At 64.9% G+C, this 21,966-nt stretch overlaps 2 protein-coding genes across 5 annotated transcripts; one reads left to right on the top strand and one right to left on the bottom strand.

Annotated features, from left to right (window-relative positions):
* Positions 1 to 428: 428 nt before the first annotated feature.
* Positions 429 to 3,888, bottom strand: KLHL33 (kelch like family member 33). The gene is made up of 4 exons (XM_044986530.1): positions 3,348 to 3,888; positions 2,077 to 2,998; positions 1,458 to 1,628; positions 429 to 1,159 (listed from the first exon to the last, which is right to left on the bottom strand). The coding sequence occupies exons 1-4, from the start codon at positions 3,886 to 3,888 to the stop codon at positions 484 to 486; spliced, it is 2,310 nt and encodes a 769-aa protein (XP_044842465.1). The 3' UTR covers positions 429 to 483.
* LOC123348850 (solute carrier family 12 member 3-like) lies at positions 3,464 to 21,833 on the top strand. Of its 4 annotated transcripts, XM_044986526.1 has the most exons (27): positions 3,464 to 3,830; positions 7,172 to 7,479; positions 8,683 to 8,814; positions 8,942 to 9,017; positions 9,223 to 9,318; positions 10,375 to 10,514; positions 12,064 to 12,174; positions 12,319 to 12,430; positions 12,514 to 12,644; positions 12,755 to 12,839; positions 13,014 to 13,174; positions 13,454 to 13,561; positions 13,942 to 14,065; positions 14,177 to 14,278; positions 15,328 to 15,483; positions 15,590 to 15,689; positions 15,904 to 16,015; positions 16,109 to 16,237; positions 16,715 to 16,821; positions 17,043 to 17,125; positions 17,317 to 17,388; positions 17,621 to 17,725; positions 18,492 to 18,603; positions 19,079 to 19,165; positions 19,542 to 19,677; positions 19,826 to 19,893; positions 21,411 to 21,833. In XM_044986526.1, the coding sequence occupies exons 2-27, from the start codon at positions 7,189 to 7,191 to the stop codon at positions 21,550 to 21,552; spliced, it is 3,078 nt and encodes a 1,025-aa protein (XP_044842461.1). In that variant the 5' UTR covers positions 3,464 to 3,830; positions 7,172 to 7,188; the 3' UTR covers positions 21,553 to 21,833. The 4 variants fall into 4 exon arrangements, 3 of the variants coding, with proteins under 3 accessions (XP_044842461.1, XP_044842463.1, XP_044842464.1); XM_044986528.1 differs by lacking the exons at positions 3,464 to 3,830; positions 18,492 to 18,603; positions 19,826 to 19,893; positions 21,411 to 21,833 and having other exon boundaries at positions 7,058 to 7,479; XR_006573265.1 differs by lacking the exons at positions 3,464 to 3,830; positions 18,492 to 18,603; positions 19,826 to 19,893; positions 21,411 to 21,833 and having other exon boundaries at positions 7,058 to 7,479; positions 17,674 to 17,725; positions 19,542 to 19,568.
* The last annotated feature ends 133 nt before the right edge of the window (positions 21,834 to 21,966 follow it).

Raw genomic sequence — 21,966 nt, 5'->3', positions numbered from 1 at the left:
GGGCCGCGGGGGGGTCCCAAGGAGCGGTGTCAGGTCCTCGTCGGGGGGGCTCCCCCACCCCCCATGTGGAGAAATCGGGCTCCCCCATTCCGCTGAGGGGTGTTGGGGGCTCACCTGCCCCGTGGGGGGGTCCCCGTTCTGTGGGAGACAGGCTCTGCGTCCCGGGCGGAGGTGCCGGGGGCTGCCGGGTCCTGGGGAGGGGTCGGGGGAGGGTCTCATCCCATGGGGGGCTCAGAGGGGTCCCCTGTTCTGTGGGGGTGGGGTCAGAGGGGGCCCCATCCCATGGGGATATCAGAGGGGGGTTCTCGTCCCATGGGGAACTCAGAGGTATCCCCCGTTTGGTGGGGGGGGGTCAGAGGGGGCCCCATCCCATGGGGGGCTCAGAGGGGGGGTTCTCATCCCATGGGGAACTCAGAGGGGTGCCCTATTCTGTGGGGGCCCCATCCCATGAGGGGCTCAGAGGTATCCCATTTGGTGGGGGGGTCAGAGGGGGCCCCATCCCATGGGGGGCTCAGAGGGGGGGTTCTCGTCCCATGTGGGACTCAGAGGGGTCCCCCGTTCGGTGAGGGGCAGGATCCCCATCCCGTGTGGAGGCGCCAGGGGCTGCCTGGTCCCGGGGGTGGGCATCAGGCAGACCGGGTCCCCCCGCAGGGCGGGCGGCAGCAGCAGGACGCAGGCCCGCAGGTCGGCACAGGCCTGGGGCAGGGTGCCCAGCGTCAGCCAGCGCCCCCGCCCCGGCTGGTAGGCGAGCACCAGGTGGGTGTCCCGGTAGGTCTCCTGGCTGTAACCGCCCAGCACATAAAGCTCCCCCTGCAGCACGGCCGAGGCGCCCCCTACGTGGGCCTGGGGCAGCGGGCTCAGCCGGACCCAGGCATCCGGGCCGGGGCTGTAGACTTCGCAGGCCAGCTGGTCGGTGTAGCCCCCGTCGCGCCAGCGCAGGCCCCCGGCCACGTAGAGTTGCCCCCCCAGCGCCTCCATGATGTGTCCGGCCCGTTGCTCCAGCATGGGGGCCAGCTGGGCCGAGGGGCCCCCCGGGCCCAGCCGCAGCAGCCAGGCCCGGCACTCGCTTGAGCCATCACAGCCCCCTGAAAGGTAGATGGCGCCATCCAGGGTGCAGGCGGCATGGCCGCAGAGCGGGGCAGGCAGGGGGGCGCATGGCCTGGGGGGGAGGAAAGGAAGGAAATGAGAAAAATCAGCCAATGAAATAGAGGAAAAAGCAGAAACAAACAGCCAACCATGGCCCCCCCATAGCACCCCTACCACCACCCATGGCAGCCCCCCCTGGCACGCCCACAGCCCCTCCATAGCGCCCCCCTGGCCCCTACCGGGCCTGTTGCCCATGGGAGCCCAGCTATCCAGGTTGTGGGTACTTTGGCTCAGCCATGCGGGGTTGGGGGCCCTGGAGGGCAAAGGGGACCCAGGCGTCCGAGGGCAGGAGCAGGCACTACCCCCCTCACCTCCAGGCGTCGGCATGGGAGTCGTAGCACTGCACCCCGTCCGTGCAGTAGGCGTCCTCAGAGCTGCCCCCCAGGGCGTAAATCCGCCCGGCCACCCCCACAGCCGGGAAGGAGCTGCGGGCGCTGGGCATGTCGGCCAGGCGCTGCCAAGAGTCCTGCGCGGGGTCGTACCTGCAACGGGGTGAGGTGGGCACTCCCCATATGGACCCCACTGCCTGCCCCGGGTCCCACTCTCTGCCTCCCTGGGCCGGCCAGCCCCCTGCCCATCCCGGGCCCAATTCCCTGTCCCTGGGCTGGCCAGCCCCCTGCCCATCCCGGGCCCAATTCCCTGTCCCTGGGCTGGCCAGCCCCCCCCCCCGCCCAATCCCTTCCCTGCCCCACCCAAGCCAGGTCCCATTCTCCCCACCCCCACCTCAGGTCCCATTCCCACCTCCCCACCCACCACAGATCCCTTCCCCTGACACCCGCCAGTCAGACCCCCACCCTGGGGCCGGATGGGAGCCAGCGCCCCCTAGACGGGAAGGCCCTGTGCCCCATTCCCCGCCCCCCCGGGCTAGCCACACTGCTCAGAGCCGGATGGGAGCCGGCGCCCCCTAGAGGCCAGCACCTGCCCCCTCACCTGAAGGCCGTGGCCAGCGTGTCCCGCACCCCGTAGTAGTGCTTCCCGCCCAGCACGTAGAGCATGTTGTCCAGCACGGCGGCAGCGTGGCGGAACCGTGGCCCGTCCGGGAACTGGCCCAGCCGCCTCCACTCCACCTGCTTGACCAGCCCCACCCCGCTGTGGAACCGGTGGGCGAACCACAGCTCCTGGGTGGGGCGGCGGGTAGCTAGGCTGGGCGCCAGCCCCTCGCCCCCGCAGATCACCAGGGCCCCAGCCGGGGTGCGCACGCGGCAGGGCCCCTCGCCCGCCACCGCCGCCACCAGCAGCTGGTAGAGCCGGCCCGGCGGCGCCAGCAGGTCCGTGGCTCGCACCCGGCGCAGCTCCCGTGTGCCCATCAGGGAGAAGCGGACTCGGGCCAGGACGGCCTCGGCATGGGGCAGGCGGCGGGGGCGGTCGGCATCCAGCCAGCGCAGGGCAGCTTCGAAGGCCTCCACCTCGCTGGCCACATGGAGCTCGTCTGAGCCCAGCAGGGCCAGCAGCTCGGCCAGCGGCAGGGCCGGGAAGCCGGGGCACCGCGCCACCCCGTGGAAGTTGGCCAGGGCGTAGGCCTGGGTGGCAGTGCCCAGCGGGCGCAGGTCATAGGCGCGGGCAAAGGCCAGCAGGTCCAGGCTGCGGGCCGGGCTCAGCGCCCGTTGCATGGCCTCCAGGCAGAGCGCCAGCAGCCCCGAGGCCTGGTACTGCAGGGCGGTCTCAGCTGCGCCCAGCAGCTCGGCCCAGCTCCCCGCCACCGTCCCCGAGTAGGCGAAGGGCAGCAGCCGGCGCAGGTCGGCCGGGGCCATGAGCGTGGGCAGGGGCTCGGCTCCCTGGCGCGCCTCCCGCATCCCGCTGCAGAACATGGCCCGGAAATACTTGCAGCCGCAGCTCAGGGCGACCCGGTGAGCTGTGGGGAGAGGGGGGAGGTCAGGCACGGAGATCCCACAGGCACCCTCGGGCCGCCCAGCCCTGCCCCCAGTGCCGGCCACCCCAGCCCTGGGCTCCTCCCTGCCCAGGGCTGCCGGTGCCCCTCACAACCTGCAGCCCCCTGCTCGCCCAGCCATGGGCTCCTCTGCAGCACTGCCGGTGCCCCTCAGTCCCGACATGCAGCCCCCTGAACCCCAGCCCTGCCCGCAGTGCTGGCCACCCCAGCCCTGGGCTCCCCCCAACCTCTGCCAGTGCCCCTCACTCCCGACCCGCAGCCCCCTGCTAGCCCAGCCCTGCCCCGTCCCCACCTCTGCCGGTGCCCCATTCACCTCGGAAGGTCTCTCCTTCAGTGGTCAGTGCCAGGTCACAGCCCACCCCGGCTCGGTACAGCTCCTCCATGCCCCGCAGCGTCTCCCACTGCTCCTCAGCCGGGCTCCTGCCCTCCAGCCCGCCCCCCATCTTCCGGCAGATCTCCACCACCCGTGGCGCACCCAGGGCCTGAGCTGCAGCCTCCAGCTCCCCGGCCGTGCCCGGCATGGCTGTGAAGGCCCCGGTATAGGCAAAATCTAGCACAGCCTCCCAGCCGCGCGGCGTGGCCAGCGGGCTCACGTCCACATCCCCGGCGGCCCCGCACGCCAGCCGCTGGCAGAAGAAGGTGCTGACGGCGGCCAGCACCACACCGTGGGCCTGGTACCGCTGGGCACCGGCCAGCACTGTCATATCCACCAGCTGGCCCTGCCCGCGCAGCTCCAACGCCGCCTCGAAGAACTGCTGGGCGTGACACTCGCTCCGCAGCTCCCAGCGCGGCTCAGGTGCGTCGCCCTCCTCGTCTGGCCCCTCAGCTGGCTCCGGCCCCTCACCTGGCCACATCACCCCGGGGGGACCTGCCAGGAAAGGACGTGAAAGGCCTGGCCCCTGAGACAGCCAGTCCCCGCCCTGGGGCCGGATGGGAGTTGGCGCCCCTTAGAGGGGCAGGCCTCGTGCGCCATTTGCTGCCCCCCTGAGCCAGCCAGTCCCCGCCCTGGGGCCAGATGGGAGCCAGCACCACCAACAGGGAACAGGCCCTGTTCTCCATTCTCTTTGTGCCATTCAACAGCTACTCAAGTGTGTGTGTGTGTGTGTGTGTAAGCTTGTGTGTAACGGGGGGTGTTTTTGTGGCATGTGTGCATAATTGCAGTGTGGTGTTTGTGTAACAGTTGGGGGGTTGTGAGCTGTGGGCATTGGGGGCATATCTGAGGGATTTTATGATGTGTGTCTTGTGCGCTATGTTGGGGGGTGTCTCTGTGCTCCGGTGGTGCTGTGTGCTGGGCGGGAGTCTCTGTGGTGTCTCCATGTGCAGTTGTGAAGTGTGGGGGAGGGTGAGGTATGACCGTGTGGTGTCATTAACCTTCTAGTGTGTGCAGTTGTGCAGTGTGTTGCTGTGTGTGGGTATGGTGTTTGCATGTTCCTGTGTTCACTTTGTGTGTGAGTGTTTGCTGTGGATAGTTGCTGTGAGAAGTGAGAGGGGTGGTTGTGGTTTGTGTGTGTAGTTCCTCTCTGTGTTGTGTGCATGTGTAGTTGCTGGGGGGGTTGCAGTGTGTGTGTGTCTAGTTGCTGCCTGTGTTGTGTGTGTAATTGCTGGGGCGGGGGTTGCAGGGTGTGTGTGTGTGTGTAGTTCCTGTCTGTGTTTGTGTGTGTGTGTAGTTGCTGGAGGGGGATTGTGGGGCGTGTATGTGTGTGTAGTTGCTGTAGGGGATGTTTATATACTTGTTATCTGTGTTGTGTGTGTGTGTGGTTGTGTGTGTTGTTTCTGCTGGGGGTTGTGGTGTGTGTGTGTGTAGTTCATATCTGTGTTGTGTGTGTAGTTGCTGGGGTGTTGTGTGTGTGTATGTGTGTGTGGTTGCTGTGGGGGGGTTGCAGCGTGTGTGTGTAGTTGCTGGGGTGTTGTGTGTGTGTGTGTATATGTGTGTGGTTGCTGTGGGGGGTTGCTGTATCTGTGTGTCTGCATTTGCTATGGGGTGTGTAGGCTTGACACACACCCTCACCCTGTCCTTCTCCCGTTCCAGTCCCAGAGTTCCTGCCCCACAGCCTCCCCCTCCACCCCAGCCCTGCCCCCTACCTGCTGGGGCCCGCTGTGGGGTGAGCTGTGGGACGACCCTTCCCGAGGCCTGGAGACGGGGTAGCCGCAGGGGAGCATTGGCCCCAATCCCAGGGGCTAATTATAGCCAGGTCTGGGCAGGCCAGGCTCCCTGCCAGACCACCGCATGTCCTGGGCCCCATACTGCCCTCCCCTTGGACTGCAGCCCTGCGGCCAGGGAGCTTCTGGCCAGGAGCCCTAAGCCAGGAGGCCCCTGGCTGTGGGGTGTGGGTGGGATTCCTGGGAGCAGGGAGGGATGTCCTAGCCTCTCTATTGCCCCCTTCCTCCGCTGGGGATTCACCAGTGGGGAAGGACAGAAGTTCCCAGGAGCTGGTGTCTAGGAGTCCAAAGCACAGGGGCTTCAGGGGGTAGATGGGGAGTGGGACCTAGTGGTTAGAGCAGGGGGACTGGGAGCCAGGACTCCTGAGTTCTGTCTCTGGAAGGGAGTGGTGCCTAGTGGTTAGACCCCCATCGGAGCATGACCCCCCTCCCCGCATGGGGGCTGGGCAGTGCTAGGGGATAAAGGCGTTTTTCCCAGCTGGGGTCGGAAAAGTTTGTTCAAATTAGTTTTTCCATCAGAGTGTAAAGAGCCAGACTAGAACAAAGGGGGGTGGGGGCATGGGGGGAGGTGGGGGTGGGGGAGTTCAGAATGATAGATAGGTGGGAGTGGATGTGGAAGGACAGTTGTGGGGGGTGCAAGGTGAAATGGAGTGGGAGGGGGTTTCCAGATGGGTGGGGGGATGGCTGGATGGAGTGTATGGGATGGGGAGACGGGATGGCTGGGTGGGGGGTGGAGGATGGGGAGGGGATGAGGGTAGAGGATGGGTGGGTGGGGGGTGGAAGATGGGGTGAGGGGTACAGGATGGGTGGGGGATGAGGGGATGGGCTCGCTGAGTGGGGTGATGGGATTTGTGGGTAGGGTGCACCTAATTTCCTGCCTCACCTACTGTCTCTGCTGGAGCCATTTTGGGGAGGGGGTAAGAATATTTGCAGCGGGACACAAACCTACCTCATTGTCAAAGGTCCCTGGTGAGGCTTGCGCCACGGGGCTATGCAGGCCTGGCACTCTGCTCGGCCTGCCCTCGGAGCAGCGTGTACCAAGGAGAATCCCCCTCGGCAGTATGGGGCAAGGACAAACACCCTCCAAGCAGGGCCTGTCCCCTCTATCAGGGGACGCACACACACACAAGCCCTGCTCGGGGGGCGGGTGTATCTGTGCTGCCCCACACACCACCCCCGGCCCATCCCCCCATGGCTCCTATCCCCCACATGGCTCCCTGCTGGTGGCGATTCCCCTGGGCCTCCAGCCCAGCCCTCACTTCCCCCCAACATGCACTGGTGGGGGGTCCTCTGGCCCCTCTGCCCTGTCCTGTGCCCCTGCCCCAAGCAGAGCTGGGCGGAGTGGGCCCCAGTGGAAAGAACGCGGGGCTGATAAGCAGAGCAAACAGGGGGGCCGGGGCTGATGGAAAGTCTCTGTGTTTGGAGAGGGAGTGTGTGGGGGGGGAGTTAGGGGCAGGGCGGTGGGGCCGGCCAGGGGCTGCCTGGGCCGGTTCTGGAGGGCCCAGCCTGGCCTCTCAGCCTGGGCCCTTTATAAGGCAAGGAGGGGCCGGGAGAGGGGCACAGGATTGAACTCAGGGCCAGCGGAAAGGTAGCAGGTACCGGGGGGGGGGGGGGAGATTGTCTGTTCATCTGCATCTTCTGCCACCCTGAGGAAAGGGAACCCAGGAGTTCTGGCTCCCAGCTCCCTCCCCCCCCCACAACCCCAGGCCTGGGAGGGGAGTGGGGTCTAGTGGTTAGAACCAGGTGGTGATGGGGGACTGGGAGCCAGGACTCCTGGGTTCTATCCCCAGTTTCACAATCTCTAAAATGGAAAGAACAACTCAGAGCGAGAGCGAGCGAGTGTGTGTGTGTGTGTGTGTGTGTGTGTGTGTGTCCCTGCTGCCTCCTGCTGGCAGGGATGGGCCCTGCTCAGTTAGTGGGGTGGGGGGAGTTTAACCCTTTCCTGCTCAGAGTACTGGATTCCCCCTTCACCCCCAGGTGGACCCGGCACCCCCATGGACTCCCCGGCCTACAAGACGGTTCTGGCCTTGGGCCGGTTCAAGGTGCGGAAGCTCCAGACGGGCCCTGCCCTGAACAAAGGGAAGGAGGGGGCAAGCCCCCCGCCGTGCCCCCCGGCCCCATCCATGGAGGGCTCTGGCCAGGCGGATGAGGGGGGCTCCCTCTCGGCTCCCCCAGACTACGCGACCACAATGGACGTCAGCCCCTGCTACGAGTTCTATGCCCAGTCGGCCCCCCCTGGGCGGGCCCGCAAGAGTCGCCCCTCGCTGGAGGTGCTGCGCAATGTGGTGAGCACTGGGGGCACTGTGTGGAGTGGGGAGAGGGAGGCCCAGCGGGGAGCGCCGTGCTGCCGGGAGCGGGGGGCTCGTCGGGGGGCTCGTCAGGGGGCACCGTGCTGCCGGGAACAGGGGGCTCAGCAGGGGGTGCTGTGGTGCCGGGAACAGGAGTGGGGCTTGGAAGGGGAGGCCGTGCTGCAGGGAGCGGGGGGCTCGGCAGGGGGCGCCGTGCTGCAGGGAGCGGGGGGCTCGGCAGGGGGCGCCGTGCTGCCGGGAACGGGGGGCTCGTCGGGGGGCTCGTCAGGGGGCACCGTGCTGCCGGGAACAGGGGGCTCAGCAAGGGGTGCCATACTGCCGGGAGCAGGGGGCTCGGCAGGGGGTGCTGTGCTGCAAGGCGCGGGGGGCTCGGCAGGGGGTGCTGTGCTGCAAGGTGCGGGGGGCTCGGCAGGGGGTGCTGTGCTGCAAGGTGCGGGGGGCTTGGCAGGGGGCACCGTGCTGCCGGGAGCAGGGGGCTCGGCAGGGGGGTGCTGTGCTGCAAGGCGTGGGGGGCTCGGCAGGGGGGTGCTGTGCTGCAAGGTGTGGGGGGCTCGGCAGGGGGGTGCTGTGCTGCAAGGCGTGGGGGGCTCGGCAGGGGGGTGCTGTGCTGCAAGGTGTGGGGGGCTCAGCAGGGGGTGCTGTGCTGCAGGGAGCGGGGGGCTTGGCAGGGGGCACCGTGCTGCCGGGAGCAGGGGGCTCGGCAGGGGGGTGCTATGCTGCCGGGAGCAGGGGGCTCGGCAGGGGGGTGCTGTGCTGCAAGGTGTGGGGGGCTCGGCAGGGGGTGCTGTGCTGCAAGGCGCGGGGGGCTCGGCAGGGGGGTGCTGTGCTGCAAGGTGTGGGGGGCTCGGCAGGGGGTGCTGTGCTGCAGGGAGCGGGGGGCTTGGCAGGGGGCACCGTGCTGCCGGGAGCAGGGGGCTCGGCAGGGGGGTGCTGTGCTGCCGGGAACAGGGGGCTCGGCAGGTGGCGCTATGTTGCAAGGCGCGGGGGGCTCGGCAGGGGGCGCTATGTTGCAAGGCGCGGGGGGCTCGGCAGGGGGGTGCTGTGCTGCAAGGCGTGGGGGGCTCGGCAGGGGGCGCTGTGGTGCCGGGAACAGAAGCGGGGCTCGGAAGGGGAGGCCGTGCTGCAGGGCGTGGGGGGCTCAGCAGGGGGCGCTCTAACGCTGTTTCCCCACCCCCGCAGGAGGATGGGCCCGGGTTCCCTGACCCTCCTGACCCTGGGGAATCCAGGGCTAAGGAGGGGGATGAGGAGGATCCAGACGCAGCAAGCCCTGAAGCGGAACCAGTCCGGTTCGGCTGGGTGACCGGCGTGATGGTAAACCGAGATCCCAAGGGGAGGGGAGGGGAGCGGGAGTCCGGTGGGTCAGCTGGGCCGGGGGGCAGGGTGGGAGCCAGGACTCCTGGGTTCCATCATCTCACCCTCCTCTCTTTTCTCTCCCCAGATCCGGTGCATGCTCAACATCTGGGGCGTGATCCTATATCTCCGGCTGCCTTGGATCACAGCCCAGGCTGGGATAGGTAATGGGGGTGGGGGGTGCCCCATGGCTAGGCCCTTCCAGCACCACCAGTTGGGTAGGAGCGAGAAGCCAGCTGGGAGCTTGTGGTGGGTTCTCGGTGTTCCCCGATGGGAGAGGAGGGTGCCCAGTAACAGGGGAGTAAAGTGAGAGACAGGGGGTGGGTTCACTCCCCAGGTCCCCATTCACCATCTTCCCCTCCCCCGCAGGGCTGACATGGCTCATCATCCTCATGTCGGCTGTAGTCACCACGATCACCGGCCTGTCCATCTCCGCCATCTCCACCAATGGCAAGGTGAAGGCAGGTGAGAGCTGGGCCCCACGTCCCGGGGGCGCTGTGGGGCTAGGGAGGCAGGTTCAAACCGGGACCGCCACACAAACAGGGTGGTCAGGGAAGCGCTCCCCTCTGGTAGCAGTAGGTGGGCTGTTCTCTCAATCTGGCCCCGGGGAAAGAGAGAGACAACCCCCCCCACACACACACACACTGCTACACAATGAGACCCAGCTGCAGAAACACACAGCTAGAGATGCACAGGTGTGTGGACACAAAACTAGCTCCAGTTCCACATAGTTAGACTGAACTATGGCCATACGCAGTGAGAGACAGGGAATCACACACACAGCAGCGACACACCGGCTGATACGCACACAATGCTCCACACAGCTCAGCGTTACACACAGGAAATTCTGCATCCCGGAGTCGCAAAATCACAGATAGGCAACTACATGCACAAAATAACACACACACACTTAGGTACACACATCGTTATACATGCAAAACTTCACACACACACAGTCATGCACTTAAAATTATACACTTGTCGTGCACACACACACACACGCTCAGCGCAGGGCTCGTCCCCTCCAGCAGGGGGTGTGGGGACACACACACACAAGGGCTCATCTCGCCACCAGGGGGCAGCAGGGACACACACACACACACACTCAGCGCAGGGCTCATCCCCTCCAGCAGGGGGTGTGGGGACACACACACACAAGGGCTCATCTCGCCACCAGGGGGCAGCAGGGACACACACACACAGACGCACACACACACTCAGCGCAGGGCTCGTCCCCTCCAGCAGGGGTGTGGGGACACACACACAAGGGCTCATCTCGCCACCAGGGGGCAGCAGGGACACACACACACAGACGCACACACACACTCAGCGCAGGGCTCGTCCCCTCCAGCAGGGGGTGTGGGGACACACACACACAAGGGCTCATCTCGCCACCAGGGGGCAGCAGGGACACGCACACACACACTCTCCCCAGGGTTCTCCCAACAGCCCTGCTGTTCCCAAGCCCCCAGAGCCCCCTCCCCGCTGACCCCGTCCGTCCGTCTGTCTGTCTGGGCGCAGGGGGCACCTACTTCTTGATCTCGCGCAGCCTGGGCCCCGAGCTGGGCGGCTCCATCGGGCTGCTCTTCTCCTTCGCCAACGCTGTGGCTGTGGCGATGCACGTGGTGGGCTTTGCCGAGACTGTGCGCGACCTGCTGCTGGTAGGTGGGGCCTGGCCCTGGACAATAACCCTAACCCCGGGGGGAGCAAACGCTTTGGCCTGAGGGCCACACCTGGGGATGGGAATTGTGTGGCGGGCCGCGAATGCTCACCCAGCTGGGAGTTGGGTGCAGTCTCTGGGTGGGGCCGGAAAGGAGGAGTTCAGCGTGCGTGAGGGGGCTCTGGCCTGGGGCAGGGGAGTGAGGGCTCCAGCTGGCGGTGTGGGCTCTGGAGTGCAGGGGGGTGGGACCGAGGGGTTCGGAGGGTGGGAGGGGGATCAGGGCTGGGGTAGAGGTGCTGGGAGGGGTCAGGGGTGCAGGCTCCAGGCGGCACTTACCTCAAGCAGCTCCCGGCAGCAGCAGCATGTCCCCTCTCTGGCTCCCACGTGGAGGCACGGCCAGGCAGCTGTGTGCGCTGCCTCGTCTGTAGACGCCGCCCCTGCAGCTCCCATTGGTCACGGTTGCCGGCTAATGGGAGCTACGGGGGCGGCATTTGGGGTGGGGGCAGTGTGTGGAGCCCCCTGGCTGTCCCTATGTGTAGGAGACAGAGGGGGGACATGCTGGTGCTTCGGGGAGCCGTGTGGCGCCACGGCACATGCAACCCCCCAACCCCACTCCCCAGCAGGAGCTTGAGGGACGGATTAAAATGTCTGAAGGGCTGCATGAGGCCCCAGGGCGTAGTTTGCCTACCCCTGCTCTAACCCTAAACGCTAACCCCAACCCCCAGCCCTAACCCTGAACACTAACCCTAAACCCTAACCCTAATCCTGAAATTTAACCCTAACCCCTTAACCCTAACCCCAATCCCTTAACTTCTAACTCTAACCCCAACCCTAACCCTCTCCCCTAACTCTAACCCCAACCCCTAAACCTTAACACTAACGCTAACCCCTAACTCTTGAACCTAACCTCAAACCCTTAACCCCAACCCTAACCCTGAACACTAAACCTAAACCCTAATCCCAAACTCAACCCTATCCCATAACCCTACCCCTTACCCTAACCTTCAATGCTAATCCTAATCCCAACCCTAACCCCGAACACTGACCCTAACCCTAACCCTTCACGCTAACCCCAATCCCTAACTCCAATCCTAACCCACCCATACGTCTAGAGCTACCCCTACACTAAATCCTAACCCTCGATCTAGCCCCTACCCTGACCCTAGAACTACTAACCTAACCCTTGACCTCCTTAATCCCAGCTCTAGCCTCAATCTCTAACCCACCCCTCCCTACCCACCTGTCCCTTTCTCAGCTCCTCTGCCCCCACCCTGCCCCCACCAGCCCCACCTGTCTGCCGTGAGAACGTGGCCTTATCTAGAGCGTGCGCCACGAGCTGCTGGTACGTGGGCCCCACTGAGCCCCCAGCCCTGCCCCACCCCACACCGTCCACAATCTGCTGTTGGTCTCTGTCTGCTCTCCCCGACCCACGCTCGGCCCAGCTGTCCCACTTCCCATACTTGGCCCCCTCCACTCCCTTCTCTGACTCCCCGCCCTGCCCTCCCCACTCCGGGCCCCCACAAACTCATCTCCATATACCTGCCCCCCAGGAGTTTGACGCGGTGATGACAGACCCTGTGAATGACATCCGGATCGTGGGCGTCATCACAGTGACAGTGTTGCTGGGCATCGCGCTGGCTGGCATGGAGTGGGAAGCCAAGGTACTGGGGGAGGGGCTGGGAGCCAGGACTCCTGGGTTCCATCCCCACCTGTGGGAGGGGAGTGGGGTCTAGTGAGTTAGAGCAGGGGAGGGGCTGGGAGCCAGGACCCCTGGGTTCTCAGCCCCTCTCCCTGCCCTCTTGCAGGCCCAGGTTGTCTTTTTCTTCGTCATCATGGTCTCCTTCATCAACTACTTCGTGGGGACCCTGATTCCAGCCACGGAGGAGAAGATGTCCAAAGGCTACTTCAGCTACCGAGGTAGGGCCAGTGGAACTCCCCACCACTGGAGGTCCTCTTGGGCAGCGCAGCCCCTCTTAACCTTGCCCTCTCCCTTCCCGCAGGGGACATCTTCCTGGAGAACGTCGGGCCAGAGTGGCGGGGCGAATCGGGCAACTTCTTTGGCATGTTCTCCATCTTCTTCCCCTCAGCCACTGGTATCCTGGCTGGCGCCAACATCTCAGGCGACCTCAAGGTGGGCTCCTGGCCCCCCAGGCCCAGCAGGGGCTAGGAGAACTGGTTCCCCTGAGAGTTATGGGCCACAATAACCACCCCATTTAACCACCCCATTATCCTCGTTTGTAGGACCCCGCAGTGGCTATCCCCAAGGGCACCCTGCTGGCCATCTTCTGGACCACGCTCTCCTACCTGGCCATCTCAGCTACCATAGGTAACGGGGCAGGGAATGGGGGGCAGGGCTCTCTAGGGGGCGCCATGCTGCAGGGAGTGGACAGGGGCTCTACATCCTAGGGGAGGTCACTGCGGGATACTTGATTGCCAGGGGTGTTGCTGGGGGCGGCACTAAGTCCTGGGGGGTGGTCACTCATTTCCCCCATCCCCTCAGGGTCATGCGTGGTGCGTGATGCGTCCGGGAGTCTGAACGACACGCTGGGCTCCCCCAACGCCACGGACGGCTGCCTGGGCCTCGGGTGCGGCTACGGCTGGAACTTCACCGAGTGCGCCCAGGCCGGCACCTGCGAGTACGGGCTGGCCAACAACTACCAGGTGGGGGAGGAGCCAGCAGTGAGGGCGTGGGACTGAGGGAGGAGCCAGCAGTGAGCAGAGAAGCCAGCACTTAGGGGGATGAGACTGGGGGAGGAGCCAGTATTGAGGGGGTGGGACTGGGGGAGGAGCCAGCACTGAGGGGGTGGGACGGGGAGGAGCCAACACTGAAGGGGACAGGGAGCATTTGGGGCATGGGATGGGAGCTATGGGTGATGGGAGAGGCAGGCTGGGAATGTCTCTCTCTGATCCCCCCTATCCTGGGGTCTGTTTCCCTCCCAGACCATGAGCATGGTGTCCGGCTTCAGTCCCCTCATCACGGCGGGGATCTTCGCCGCCACCCTCTCCTCTGCCCTGGCCTGCCTGGTCTCAGCCCCCAAGGTCTTCCAGGTGAGTCCGGGTGTCAGGGGTGGGGGCCCAACAACAGAACACCCCAGCTACAGCCTCAGTAACAGCAGCACCCAAACGTACCCTTCCATCCATACCACACCCGCCACAGCGGCCCACCCAACACCACCCTCAATGACGTGCTCTGGAATGCCCCCAAATCACCGCCAGAGACACCCCTACTTCTGAAAACCCCACCACCTTCAGTGACCCCAGCCCCCAGGAGCACCCCCAGTGTCCCTCCAAACAACTCCTCAGTCCGCACCTCTTATTCGGATCATCTCTACCCAGCCTCCCACCTCCCACCCTGGGCCTGGGCGCCTTCTGTCACCCGTAGCTCTGCTACCACTGAACCCCCTGCCTTGCCTGTGCGTCCCCCGCAGTGTCTGTGCCAAGATAAGCTGTATCCCGTCATCGGCTTCTTCGCCAAAGGCTACGGCAAGAACAACGAGCCGCTTCGGGGCTACATGCTCACTTTTGTCCTGGCCATCGCCTTCATCCTCATCGGTGAGTGGGGTCACGCACCCTGCTGGGGCCAGGTGGAAGGGGACCATCTCCTCCTGGCTGTGGGAGGGGAATGCACCCCCATATTGACCCATCTCTCCATTGCACCCACAGCTGAGCTCAACACCATCGCTCCCATCATCTCCAACTTCTTCCTTTGCTCCTACGCCCTCATCAACTTCAGCTGCTTCCATGCCACAATCACCAACTCCCCAGGTACAGCAGGAACCCCAGCAGCCACAGGGGCAGGGGCACGGAGGGCTTTGCTGAGGTGTTCAGCTGAGGTTTGTCACATCTGGCACCAGGGATCAAACCAAGCATGTCTTGAGTGCAGGCGGTCAGGCTGGGTGTCTGGCATGGGAATTCTTGAACAGAGTAGCATGGGGCAGGTTTAGTTGGATCAGATAGGTTGTTTGTGTTGAACTGGGAGAGTGGGTAGAGTGAGGTTGGACTGGATGGGTTATGTTGGATTCTGTTGATTGGTGTTGGGTTGAAAGGGATATGTTTATTGACGTAGGGTAGGGTGATGGGGGACTGAGTAGCACAGAGTGGGTTGAGTTGGAGCTGGGTAGGCGAGAGCTGAGTTCAGTTCTAAGGGTTGCCCTGAAGGGCAGTGTTGGGTTGGAAGGGTTGGGCTGAGGTGTAGAGGTGGGTAGGAGTTGGAAGGATTGAGCTGGGTTGAGTTGGAGGAGTTGTGCAGGAAGGAGAGTTGAGTTGGAGATGGGTAGAATACAGTTGGACTGAGTTGGAAGGGCGTTGGTTGAGCAGAGAGTTGGAGGAACTGCATAGGGCCGAGCAGGTTGGGTTGGAGGAGTTGGGCAGCGTAGGATTGAGTTGGGTTGGAGGAGCTGGGCAGGGTAGGGTTGAGTTGGGTTTCAGGAGCTGGGTGGTGAAGGGTTGAGTTGCGTTTGAGGAGCCGGGTGGCGTAGGGTTGAGTTGGGTTTCAGGAGCCGGGCGGCGTAGGGTTGAGTTGGGTTGCACAAGCTGGGTGGAATAGAGTTGAGTTGGAGGAGCTGGGCAGTGTAGGATTGAGTTGGGTTTGAGGAGCCGGGTGGTGGAGGGTTGAGTTGGGTTGCAGAAGCCAGGCGACGGAGGGTTGAGTTGAGTTGCAGGAGTCAGGTGGTGTAGGGCTGAGCCTTTCGAGCTGAAAAGGCTGAGCTGGGCAGGGTGGTTACTGTTGCCCTGGCCATGTGGGGAGATAGGTTGGGTTGGGGGGGGTCTGACACATCGGGCTGGGCACAGCCTTTCACTCTCCCTCCTCCCAGGCTGGCGACCCTCTTTTCGCTACTTCAGCAAGTGGAGCGCCCTCTTTGGGGCCGTGGTCTCCGTGGTCATCATGTTCCTGCTGACCTGGTGGGCGGCCCTCATCGTGGTGGGCATTATCCTGGTCAGCTTGGCCTACGTCAGCTACAAGAAGCCAGGTAAGGGAGACGCCGGGGCGGTGGGAGGGGATGGGGAGACCTGGGGGTCACCCAGACCAAACAAGCTTTCCTCTGCATCCCTGCATCCTCTTCATCCTCCCCACAGATGTCAACTGGGGCTCCTCTGTGCAGGCCGGGACCTACAGCATGGCCCTGTCCTACTCCGTCAGCCTCACCCAAGTGGAGGAGCATGTCAAGAATTTCCGGTAGGCCTGGCTGGCTGAAAGCAGGGCGGGCTGGGAGCCAGGACTCCTGGGTTCCATGCCTGGCTCTGGGAGCAGAGTGGGGTCCAGTGGTTAGAATGGGGGGTGCTGGGCTCTATACCTGATTCTGAGAATAATGCTTGGGCATTGGGGGCAGCAGTGTCTCTGTGGGGAGAGCACCCCCCTCTGGACTGTCCCAACTCCCCCTCTCTTCCAGCCCCCAATGCCTGGTGCTGACGGGTCCCCCCAGCTTCCGGCCAGCTCTGGTGGATTTCGTCAGCGCCTTCACCAAGGGGGTCAGCCTCATGATCTGTGGCAACGTGGCTGGAGTGAGTATGGGGATGCCGGGGAAGGGGGAACCTCAAGGAGGTGAGTTTGGGGCCTGGGATCCTGCCCCCTAACCCTCCCCTTGCCTCTCCCAGCTGCAGGACACCCCAGGGGACAGCGACTCAGAGGAGCACATCGAGTGGCTGAACAGGCGCAAGGTGCGATCCTTCTACACCCTCATCACGGCCCCGGACCTGCGCAGCGGAGCCCGCAGCCTCATGCAGGTGGGTGTGTGTGTGTGTGTGTGTCCCAGCGCCCTCTGCTGGAGGGGCTGAGTCCTGCTCTGTGTGTGTGTGTGTCCCAGCGCCCCCTGCTGGAGGGGCTGAGTCCAGCTCTGTGTGTGTGTGTGTGTGTGTGTGTGTGTGTGTCCCAGCACCCCCTGCTGGAGGGGCTGAGTCCTGCTCTGTGTGTGTCCCAGCGCCCTCTGCTGGAGGGGCTGAGTCCTGCTCTGTGTGTGTGTGTGTGTGTGTGTGTGTGTGTGTCCCAGCACCCCCTGCTGGAGGGGCTGAGTCCTGCTCTGTGTGTGTCCCAGCGCCCTCTGCTGGAGGGGCTGAGTCCTGCTCTGTGTGCTGTCCCTGCTGGAGCGGATGAGCGCTGTGCTGTGCATGCACCGCCCTGCCCTCTAGTGAGTGCAGCCTGCCATGCTGCACTGTGTGTCATCCCCCCTGCACTGCCCCAGCCTCACTGACGATTTTCCCCAGGTGTCTGGGCTGGGACGTCTCAAACCCAACACGATCGTGCTGGGCTACAAGCAGAACTGGCAGACGGACTCGCCCCACAACCTGGAGAACTACGTGGCCACCATCCAGTAAGGGGGCTGGGCGTGGGGGCAGTAGTGGGCTGGGGGGCTGGGGTGGATGCCCCGGAGTAGGGGGAAGCAATGGGGTTGGGGGTATCTCTGGAGGTGGGGAGACTCCCTGGGGGGCAGCACCTCCTTTCTGGCACCTCCCAGGCAGTACCAGGGCTGAAGGCCCTTGGAGGGCCTGGGACCCCCCAGCAGCACCCCCTGACCCCACTCTGTGCCCCCAGCGACGCGTTCGACGGCCGGGCCGGGGTGTGCGTGCTGAGGATGAAGGACGGGCTGGATGTGTCGCGGACGGTGCGGGCCTATGGTGAGTATCGGGGGTGGGCTGGGGGAGGGCAGCTGGACACAGACCCATGGACATGCCTGGGCCTGCCAGTAGGGGGCAGCAGTGACCTCCAGCAGTGCTCTCTGCCTGCCCCATTCCCTGGGAGGCGGCTGTGCAGCCGGGTGTGACGGGGGGGGGGGCTGCCCTCAGCTGTCTAACCCCCTTCTCCCCAGTGAACCCCGCGTTTGAGGACCCCGAGGCAGCGCTGCAGGGGGAGAAGCTGAGACAGGAGCCGGGCAATGCAGGTGAGGGGGGCAGGGGTGAGGGGCTGCTGGGGGCAGAGAGGGAGCTCTGTAGGGGGTCAGGGACTGAAGCAGCTGGGGGCAGGGGCTGGGCAGCGAGGGAGGGAGCTGTGGGTGGCAGCCAGGGGCACTGGGCCTGTGCCAAGCCAAGGCAGCCCCGGAGGGGGGGGGGACGGACTCCATCCTGCCCCGAGCCTAGGGGTTGCCCTGCCCCACCTGCCCCCTGTGCCCACAGGCAGCAGCGTGAAGGTGCTGGGCGCGGACGAGCTCACTGAGACCCACTTCCAGGCCCAGCAGAAGAAGAGATGTGTGGACGTCTACTGGCTCTTTGACGATGGGGGTGCGTGTCCCCCAGCCCACCCCCACCCCGGCAGCTCCCCCACCAGCCCCCCAACCTCCTCCCTCCTCCAGCCCCCCACCCCTGTCCAGGGCCGGCTCCAGGCACCGACGCACCAAGCAGGTGCTTGGGGTGGCCAGCGGAGAGGGGGCCGGCGGCGGGTCCCCCAGTCCCTCGCGGAGGGAAGGACCTGCCGCCGAATTGCCGTAGAACAATGGAGCGGTGGCGGTAGAGCTGCCGCCGAAGTGCCGCCCACTGCGGCTCCCCCCAACCTCTGCTTGGGGCGGCAAAACCCCTGGAGCCAGCCCTGCCCCTGGCAGTTCCCCTACCAGTCCCCTCGCCTCTGCCAGCCCCCTCACCTCTGCCAGTCCCCCAACCTCCTCCCTCCCCTGGCAGCTCCCCCACCACCTCCTCACCTCTGCCAGTCCCCCAACCTCCTCCCTCCCCTGGCAGCTCCCCCACCACCCCCTCACCTCTGCCAGCCCCCCAACCTCCTCCCTCCCCTGGCAGCTCCCCCACCGCCCCCTCACCTCTGCCAGCCCCCCAACCTCCTCTCTCCGCCAGCCCCCACCCCGTCAAGCCCCTTCCTCCACCAGCTCCCTCTCCCTAGAGCCCCCCTCCCCTGCCAGCATTCCCCCCCCAACCTCTGACAGCCCCCACCTACCCCTTGGAAGCCTCCCATCTCTTCTCCAGCCCTCACCTCCTGGCAGCCCCCCCACCCTTCACTCCTGGCCTGCTCCCGCCGCCCCCTGACACTGTCTCCCCGCAGGGCTCACCCTGCTGGTCCCCTACCTGCTGAGCCGCCGCAAGCGCTGGAGCCGCTGCCGCGTCCGGGTCTTCGTCAGCGGCCACCTGGGCAGCGCCGAGCAGCAGCGCCAGGAGTAAGGGCACCTGCCTCAGCCCCGCGGGCCCGCCACATTCCTCCCGCCCCTCCCCCCTCCCACGGGCCCCCCGCATTCCCACCTGCCTCTGTCCTCCCTCTTGCGGGCCCCCCACATTCCTCCCGCCCCTCTCCTCCCTCCTGCAGGCCCCCTGCATTCCTCCCTGCCTCTGTCCTCCCTCCCGCGGGGCCCCCACTTTCCTCCCACCCCTCTTCTCCCTCCCACGGGCCCCCTGCATTCCCCCCTGCCTCTGTCCTCCCTCCCATGGGCCCCCCGCATTCCCCCCGCCCCTCCCGAGGGCCCCCGCATTCCTGCCCACCTGCCACTTCCCCCTCCCGTGGGCCCCACAAATTCCCACTCACATTCCCCCTCCACCCACGGGTCCCCCCGCTCCTCCCCCCACATCCCCCATCCACCCATGGGCCCTGCTGCTCCCCCCCTCCTGTGGGCCCATCGCTCCCCCTCTGCCCCACAGGATCCAGTTGCTGCTCAGCAAGTTCCGCCTGGGTTTCAGCGAGGTGCTGGTGCTGCCCCACGCAGCCTGGCAGCCAGAGGAGAGCAGGTGAGTCCCCACCCCCCCAACAGCGATTCCCTACCCCCACTTCTTGGGGGGGCCCCTCAGGCCTGCCCCCATTCCCCAGGCTCCCCACTACCTGGAGCGGGGGCACCAGGCCCGGTCCCAGGGCCTAACACAACCCCTGAAATGGACCCCACCTCCCTGGCACCACCACCACCACAGTGAAGGATCCCTACAGCTGTCTGGGTGAGAATAGAACCCAGGAGTCCTGGCTCCCACCCCCCTCCCAGAGCCAGGGAGAGAACCCAGGAGTCCTGGCTCCCAGCCCCCACTCCCTACCCTAGAGGAAACAGGTACCACCCTAGACTGCCTAGCCCTCCGGGTGGGTCCAGCTGTCCTCAGCCCTGTGCTCTGCCCCTAGCCTGAAGGAGTTTGAGGATCTGGTGGCTCCGTTCCGGCTCAACGAGGGGCAGCGCAGCCCTGAGGCCACAGAGGCCCTGCGGAAGGAGACGCCCTGGAAGGTGTCAGATGAGGATCTGCGGGTCTACAGGAAAAAGGTGAGACCGGACGCCTGGGTCCTAGCCTGGCTCTGGCAGGGGACCGGGGATCTAGTGATTGGAGCTGGGGAGCGGGGGATTGGGAGCCAGGACTCCTGGGGGCTGGGCACTGGGCACACTGCAAGCCCCTCTCACTCTTCCCCCACAGTCGGAGCAGCAGGTCCGACTCCATGAAATCCTGCAGGAGAATTCCCGGAACGCCGCCCTGATCGTCATGTGAGTGCAGGCCCCATCCCCCCACGGGACAGCGCCGTCGGCCTGTGAGATCTTGGCCCTGTCTCACTGCAGAACCGGGGATGAGGGAGAGACGCCCTGCGAGCCATGGGCAGTGGGGGCAAGTGGGTAGAGCAGGTGGGGGACCTGGCCTGCATACGCCAGTGCAGTAGGAAGGACAGACCATAGGGGAAGGGTTGTGCCCTGGGATCCCTGGCTGTGGGGGGAGTGATCATTGCCCTGGGGCATGGGGTAGAGGCAGCCGGTATCAAGCGGAGTGCCCCAGAGGTCAGTCCTGGGGCCGGTTTTGTTCACCATCTTTATTAATGACGTGGATGATGCGACAAGTGCAGAGTCCTGCACTGAGGAAGGAAGAATCCCAGGCACTGCTACGGGCCGGGGCCCGACTGGCTCAGCAGCAGTTCTGCAGAAAAGGACCTGGGGGTTACAGTGGACGAGAAGCTGGATATGAGTCAGCAGTGTGCCCTTGTTGCCAAGGCCAATGCCATATTGGGCTGCATTAGTAGGAGCACTGCCAGCAGATAGAGGGAAGTGATCATTCCCCTCTATTCGGCACTGGTGAGGCCACATCTGGAGCACTGCGTCCAGTTTTGGGCCCCCCACTACAGAAGGGATGTGGACAAATTAGAGAGGCCAGCAGAGGGCAATGAAAATGATCAGGGGACTGGGGCGCATGACTTTTGAGGAGAGGCTGAGGGTACTGGGGTTATTTAGTCTGCAGAAGAGAAGAGGGAGTGGAGGTTGATAGCTGCTTTCTACTACCTGTAGAAAGGTATGGAACCTGGGTTCCATAGAGCAGGGTTTCTCAAACAGGGGTCGCCGCTTGTGTAGGAAAAGCCCCCGGCAGGCTGGGACCGTGTGTTTACCTGCCCCCTCCACAGGTCCGGCCGATCGCGGCTCCCACTGGCCGCAGATAACTGCTCCAGGCGAATGGGAGCTCCTGGGAGCGGTGACCAGTAAGTCCCTCAGCCCGCACCGCTTCCCGCAGCAATCTATGGCCAGTGGGAGCCGTGATCGGCCGGACCTGTGGAGGGGGCAGGTAAACACAACAGCCCGGCCTGCCAGGGGCTTTCCCTACACAAGCAGTGACCCGTTTGAGAAACGCTGCCGTAGAGGATGGAGCTCGGCTGTTCTCAGTGGAGGCAGATGACAGAACAAGGAGCAATGGTCTCAGGTTGCAGTGGGGGAGGTCTAGGGTGGATATTAGGAAACACTATTTCCCTAGGAGCCTGGTGAAGCACTGGAATGGGTTCCCTAGGGAGGTGGTGGAATCTCCAGCCTTAGAGGTTTTTAAGGCCCAGCTTGACAAAGCCCTGGCTGGGATGATGTAGTTGGGTTTGGTCCTGCTTTGAGCAGGGGCTTGGACTAGATACCTCCTGAGGTCCCTTCCAACCCTGATATTCTATGATCCCTCTGGCCCTGCCCTGGGGGTGGGGGGATGGGAGCCCTCAGGGGTATCCCCATGGCCCCCACTGACCCCCCTCCCTCCCTCCCTGCAGGAGCCTGCCTGTGGTGCGCAAGGGGGCCTGTCCTAGCGCCCTCTACATGGCCTGGCTGGAGACCCTGTCCCGGGATCTGCGCCCGCCTGTCGCCTTCATCCGGGGCAACCAGCAGGATGCCCTGACCTTCTACTGCCAGTAGGGGGCACTGCAGGCTTAGCCTGAGGGAGTAGCCTGGAAACCTGGGTTCTTTCCCCCGCGCGGTGGAGCAGCAGCCCCGGCCTGGCCCAGCTGGACAGATCATGGCCCCCGGCTGGGCAGGGGGCTGATGCTGGTGCTGCCATCTCTGCACGCTCAGCTGTCCCCTCCGACACTGCCGTGGGGACTCGGCTGCCTGGGCCAGGGAACGTTGTGCTCTGCCCCTGCCGGGGGGTGGCGCCCACCACGCTGCATTGTAAATATTAAATATTGTTATTTACACAGCGCCTGACACCTCGTCAATTGACCCCCCACAGCCCTGCCAGTGCCCCTCACTCCCGACCCACAGCCCCTGCCGGCCCAGCCCTGCCAGTGCCCCTCACTCCCGACCCACAGCCCCTGCAAGCCCAGCCCTGCC

This window comes from Mauremys mutica, chromosome 13 (assembly GCF_020497125.1).
Source record: "Mauremys mutica isolate MM-2020 ecotype Southern chromosome 13, ASM2049712v1, whole genome shotgun sequence".
Taxonomy (NCBI): Eukaryota; Metazoa; Chordata; order Testudines; family Geoemydidae; genus Mauremys; species Mauremys mutica.
Note: the sequence above shows the minus strand (reverse complement) of the source record. Positions and strands in the feature narration are given on the sequence as shown.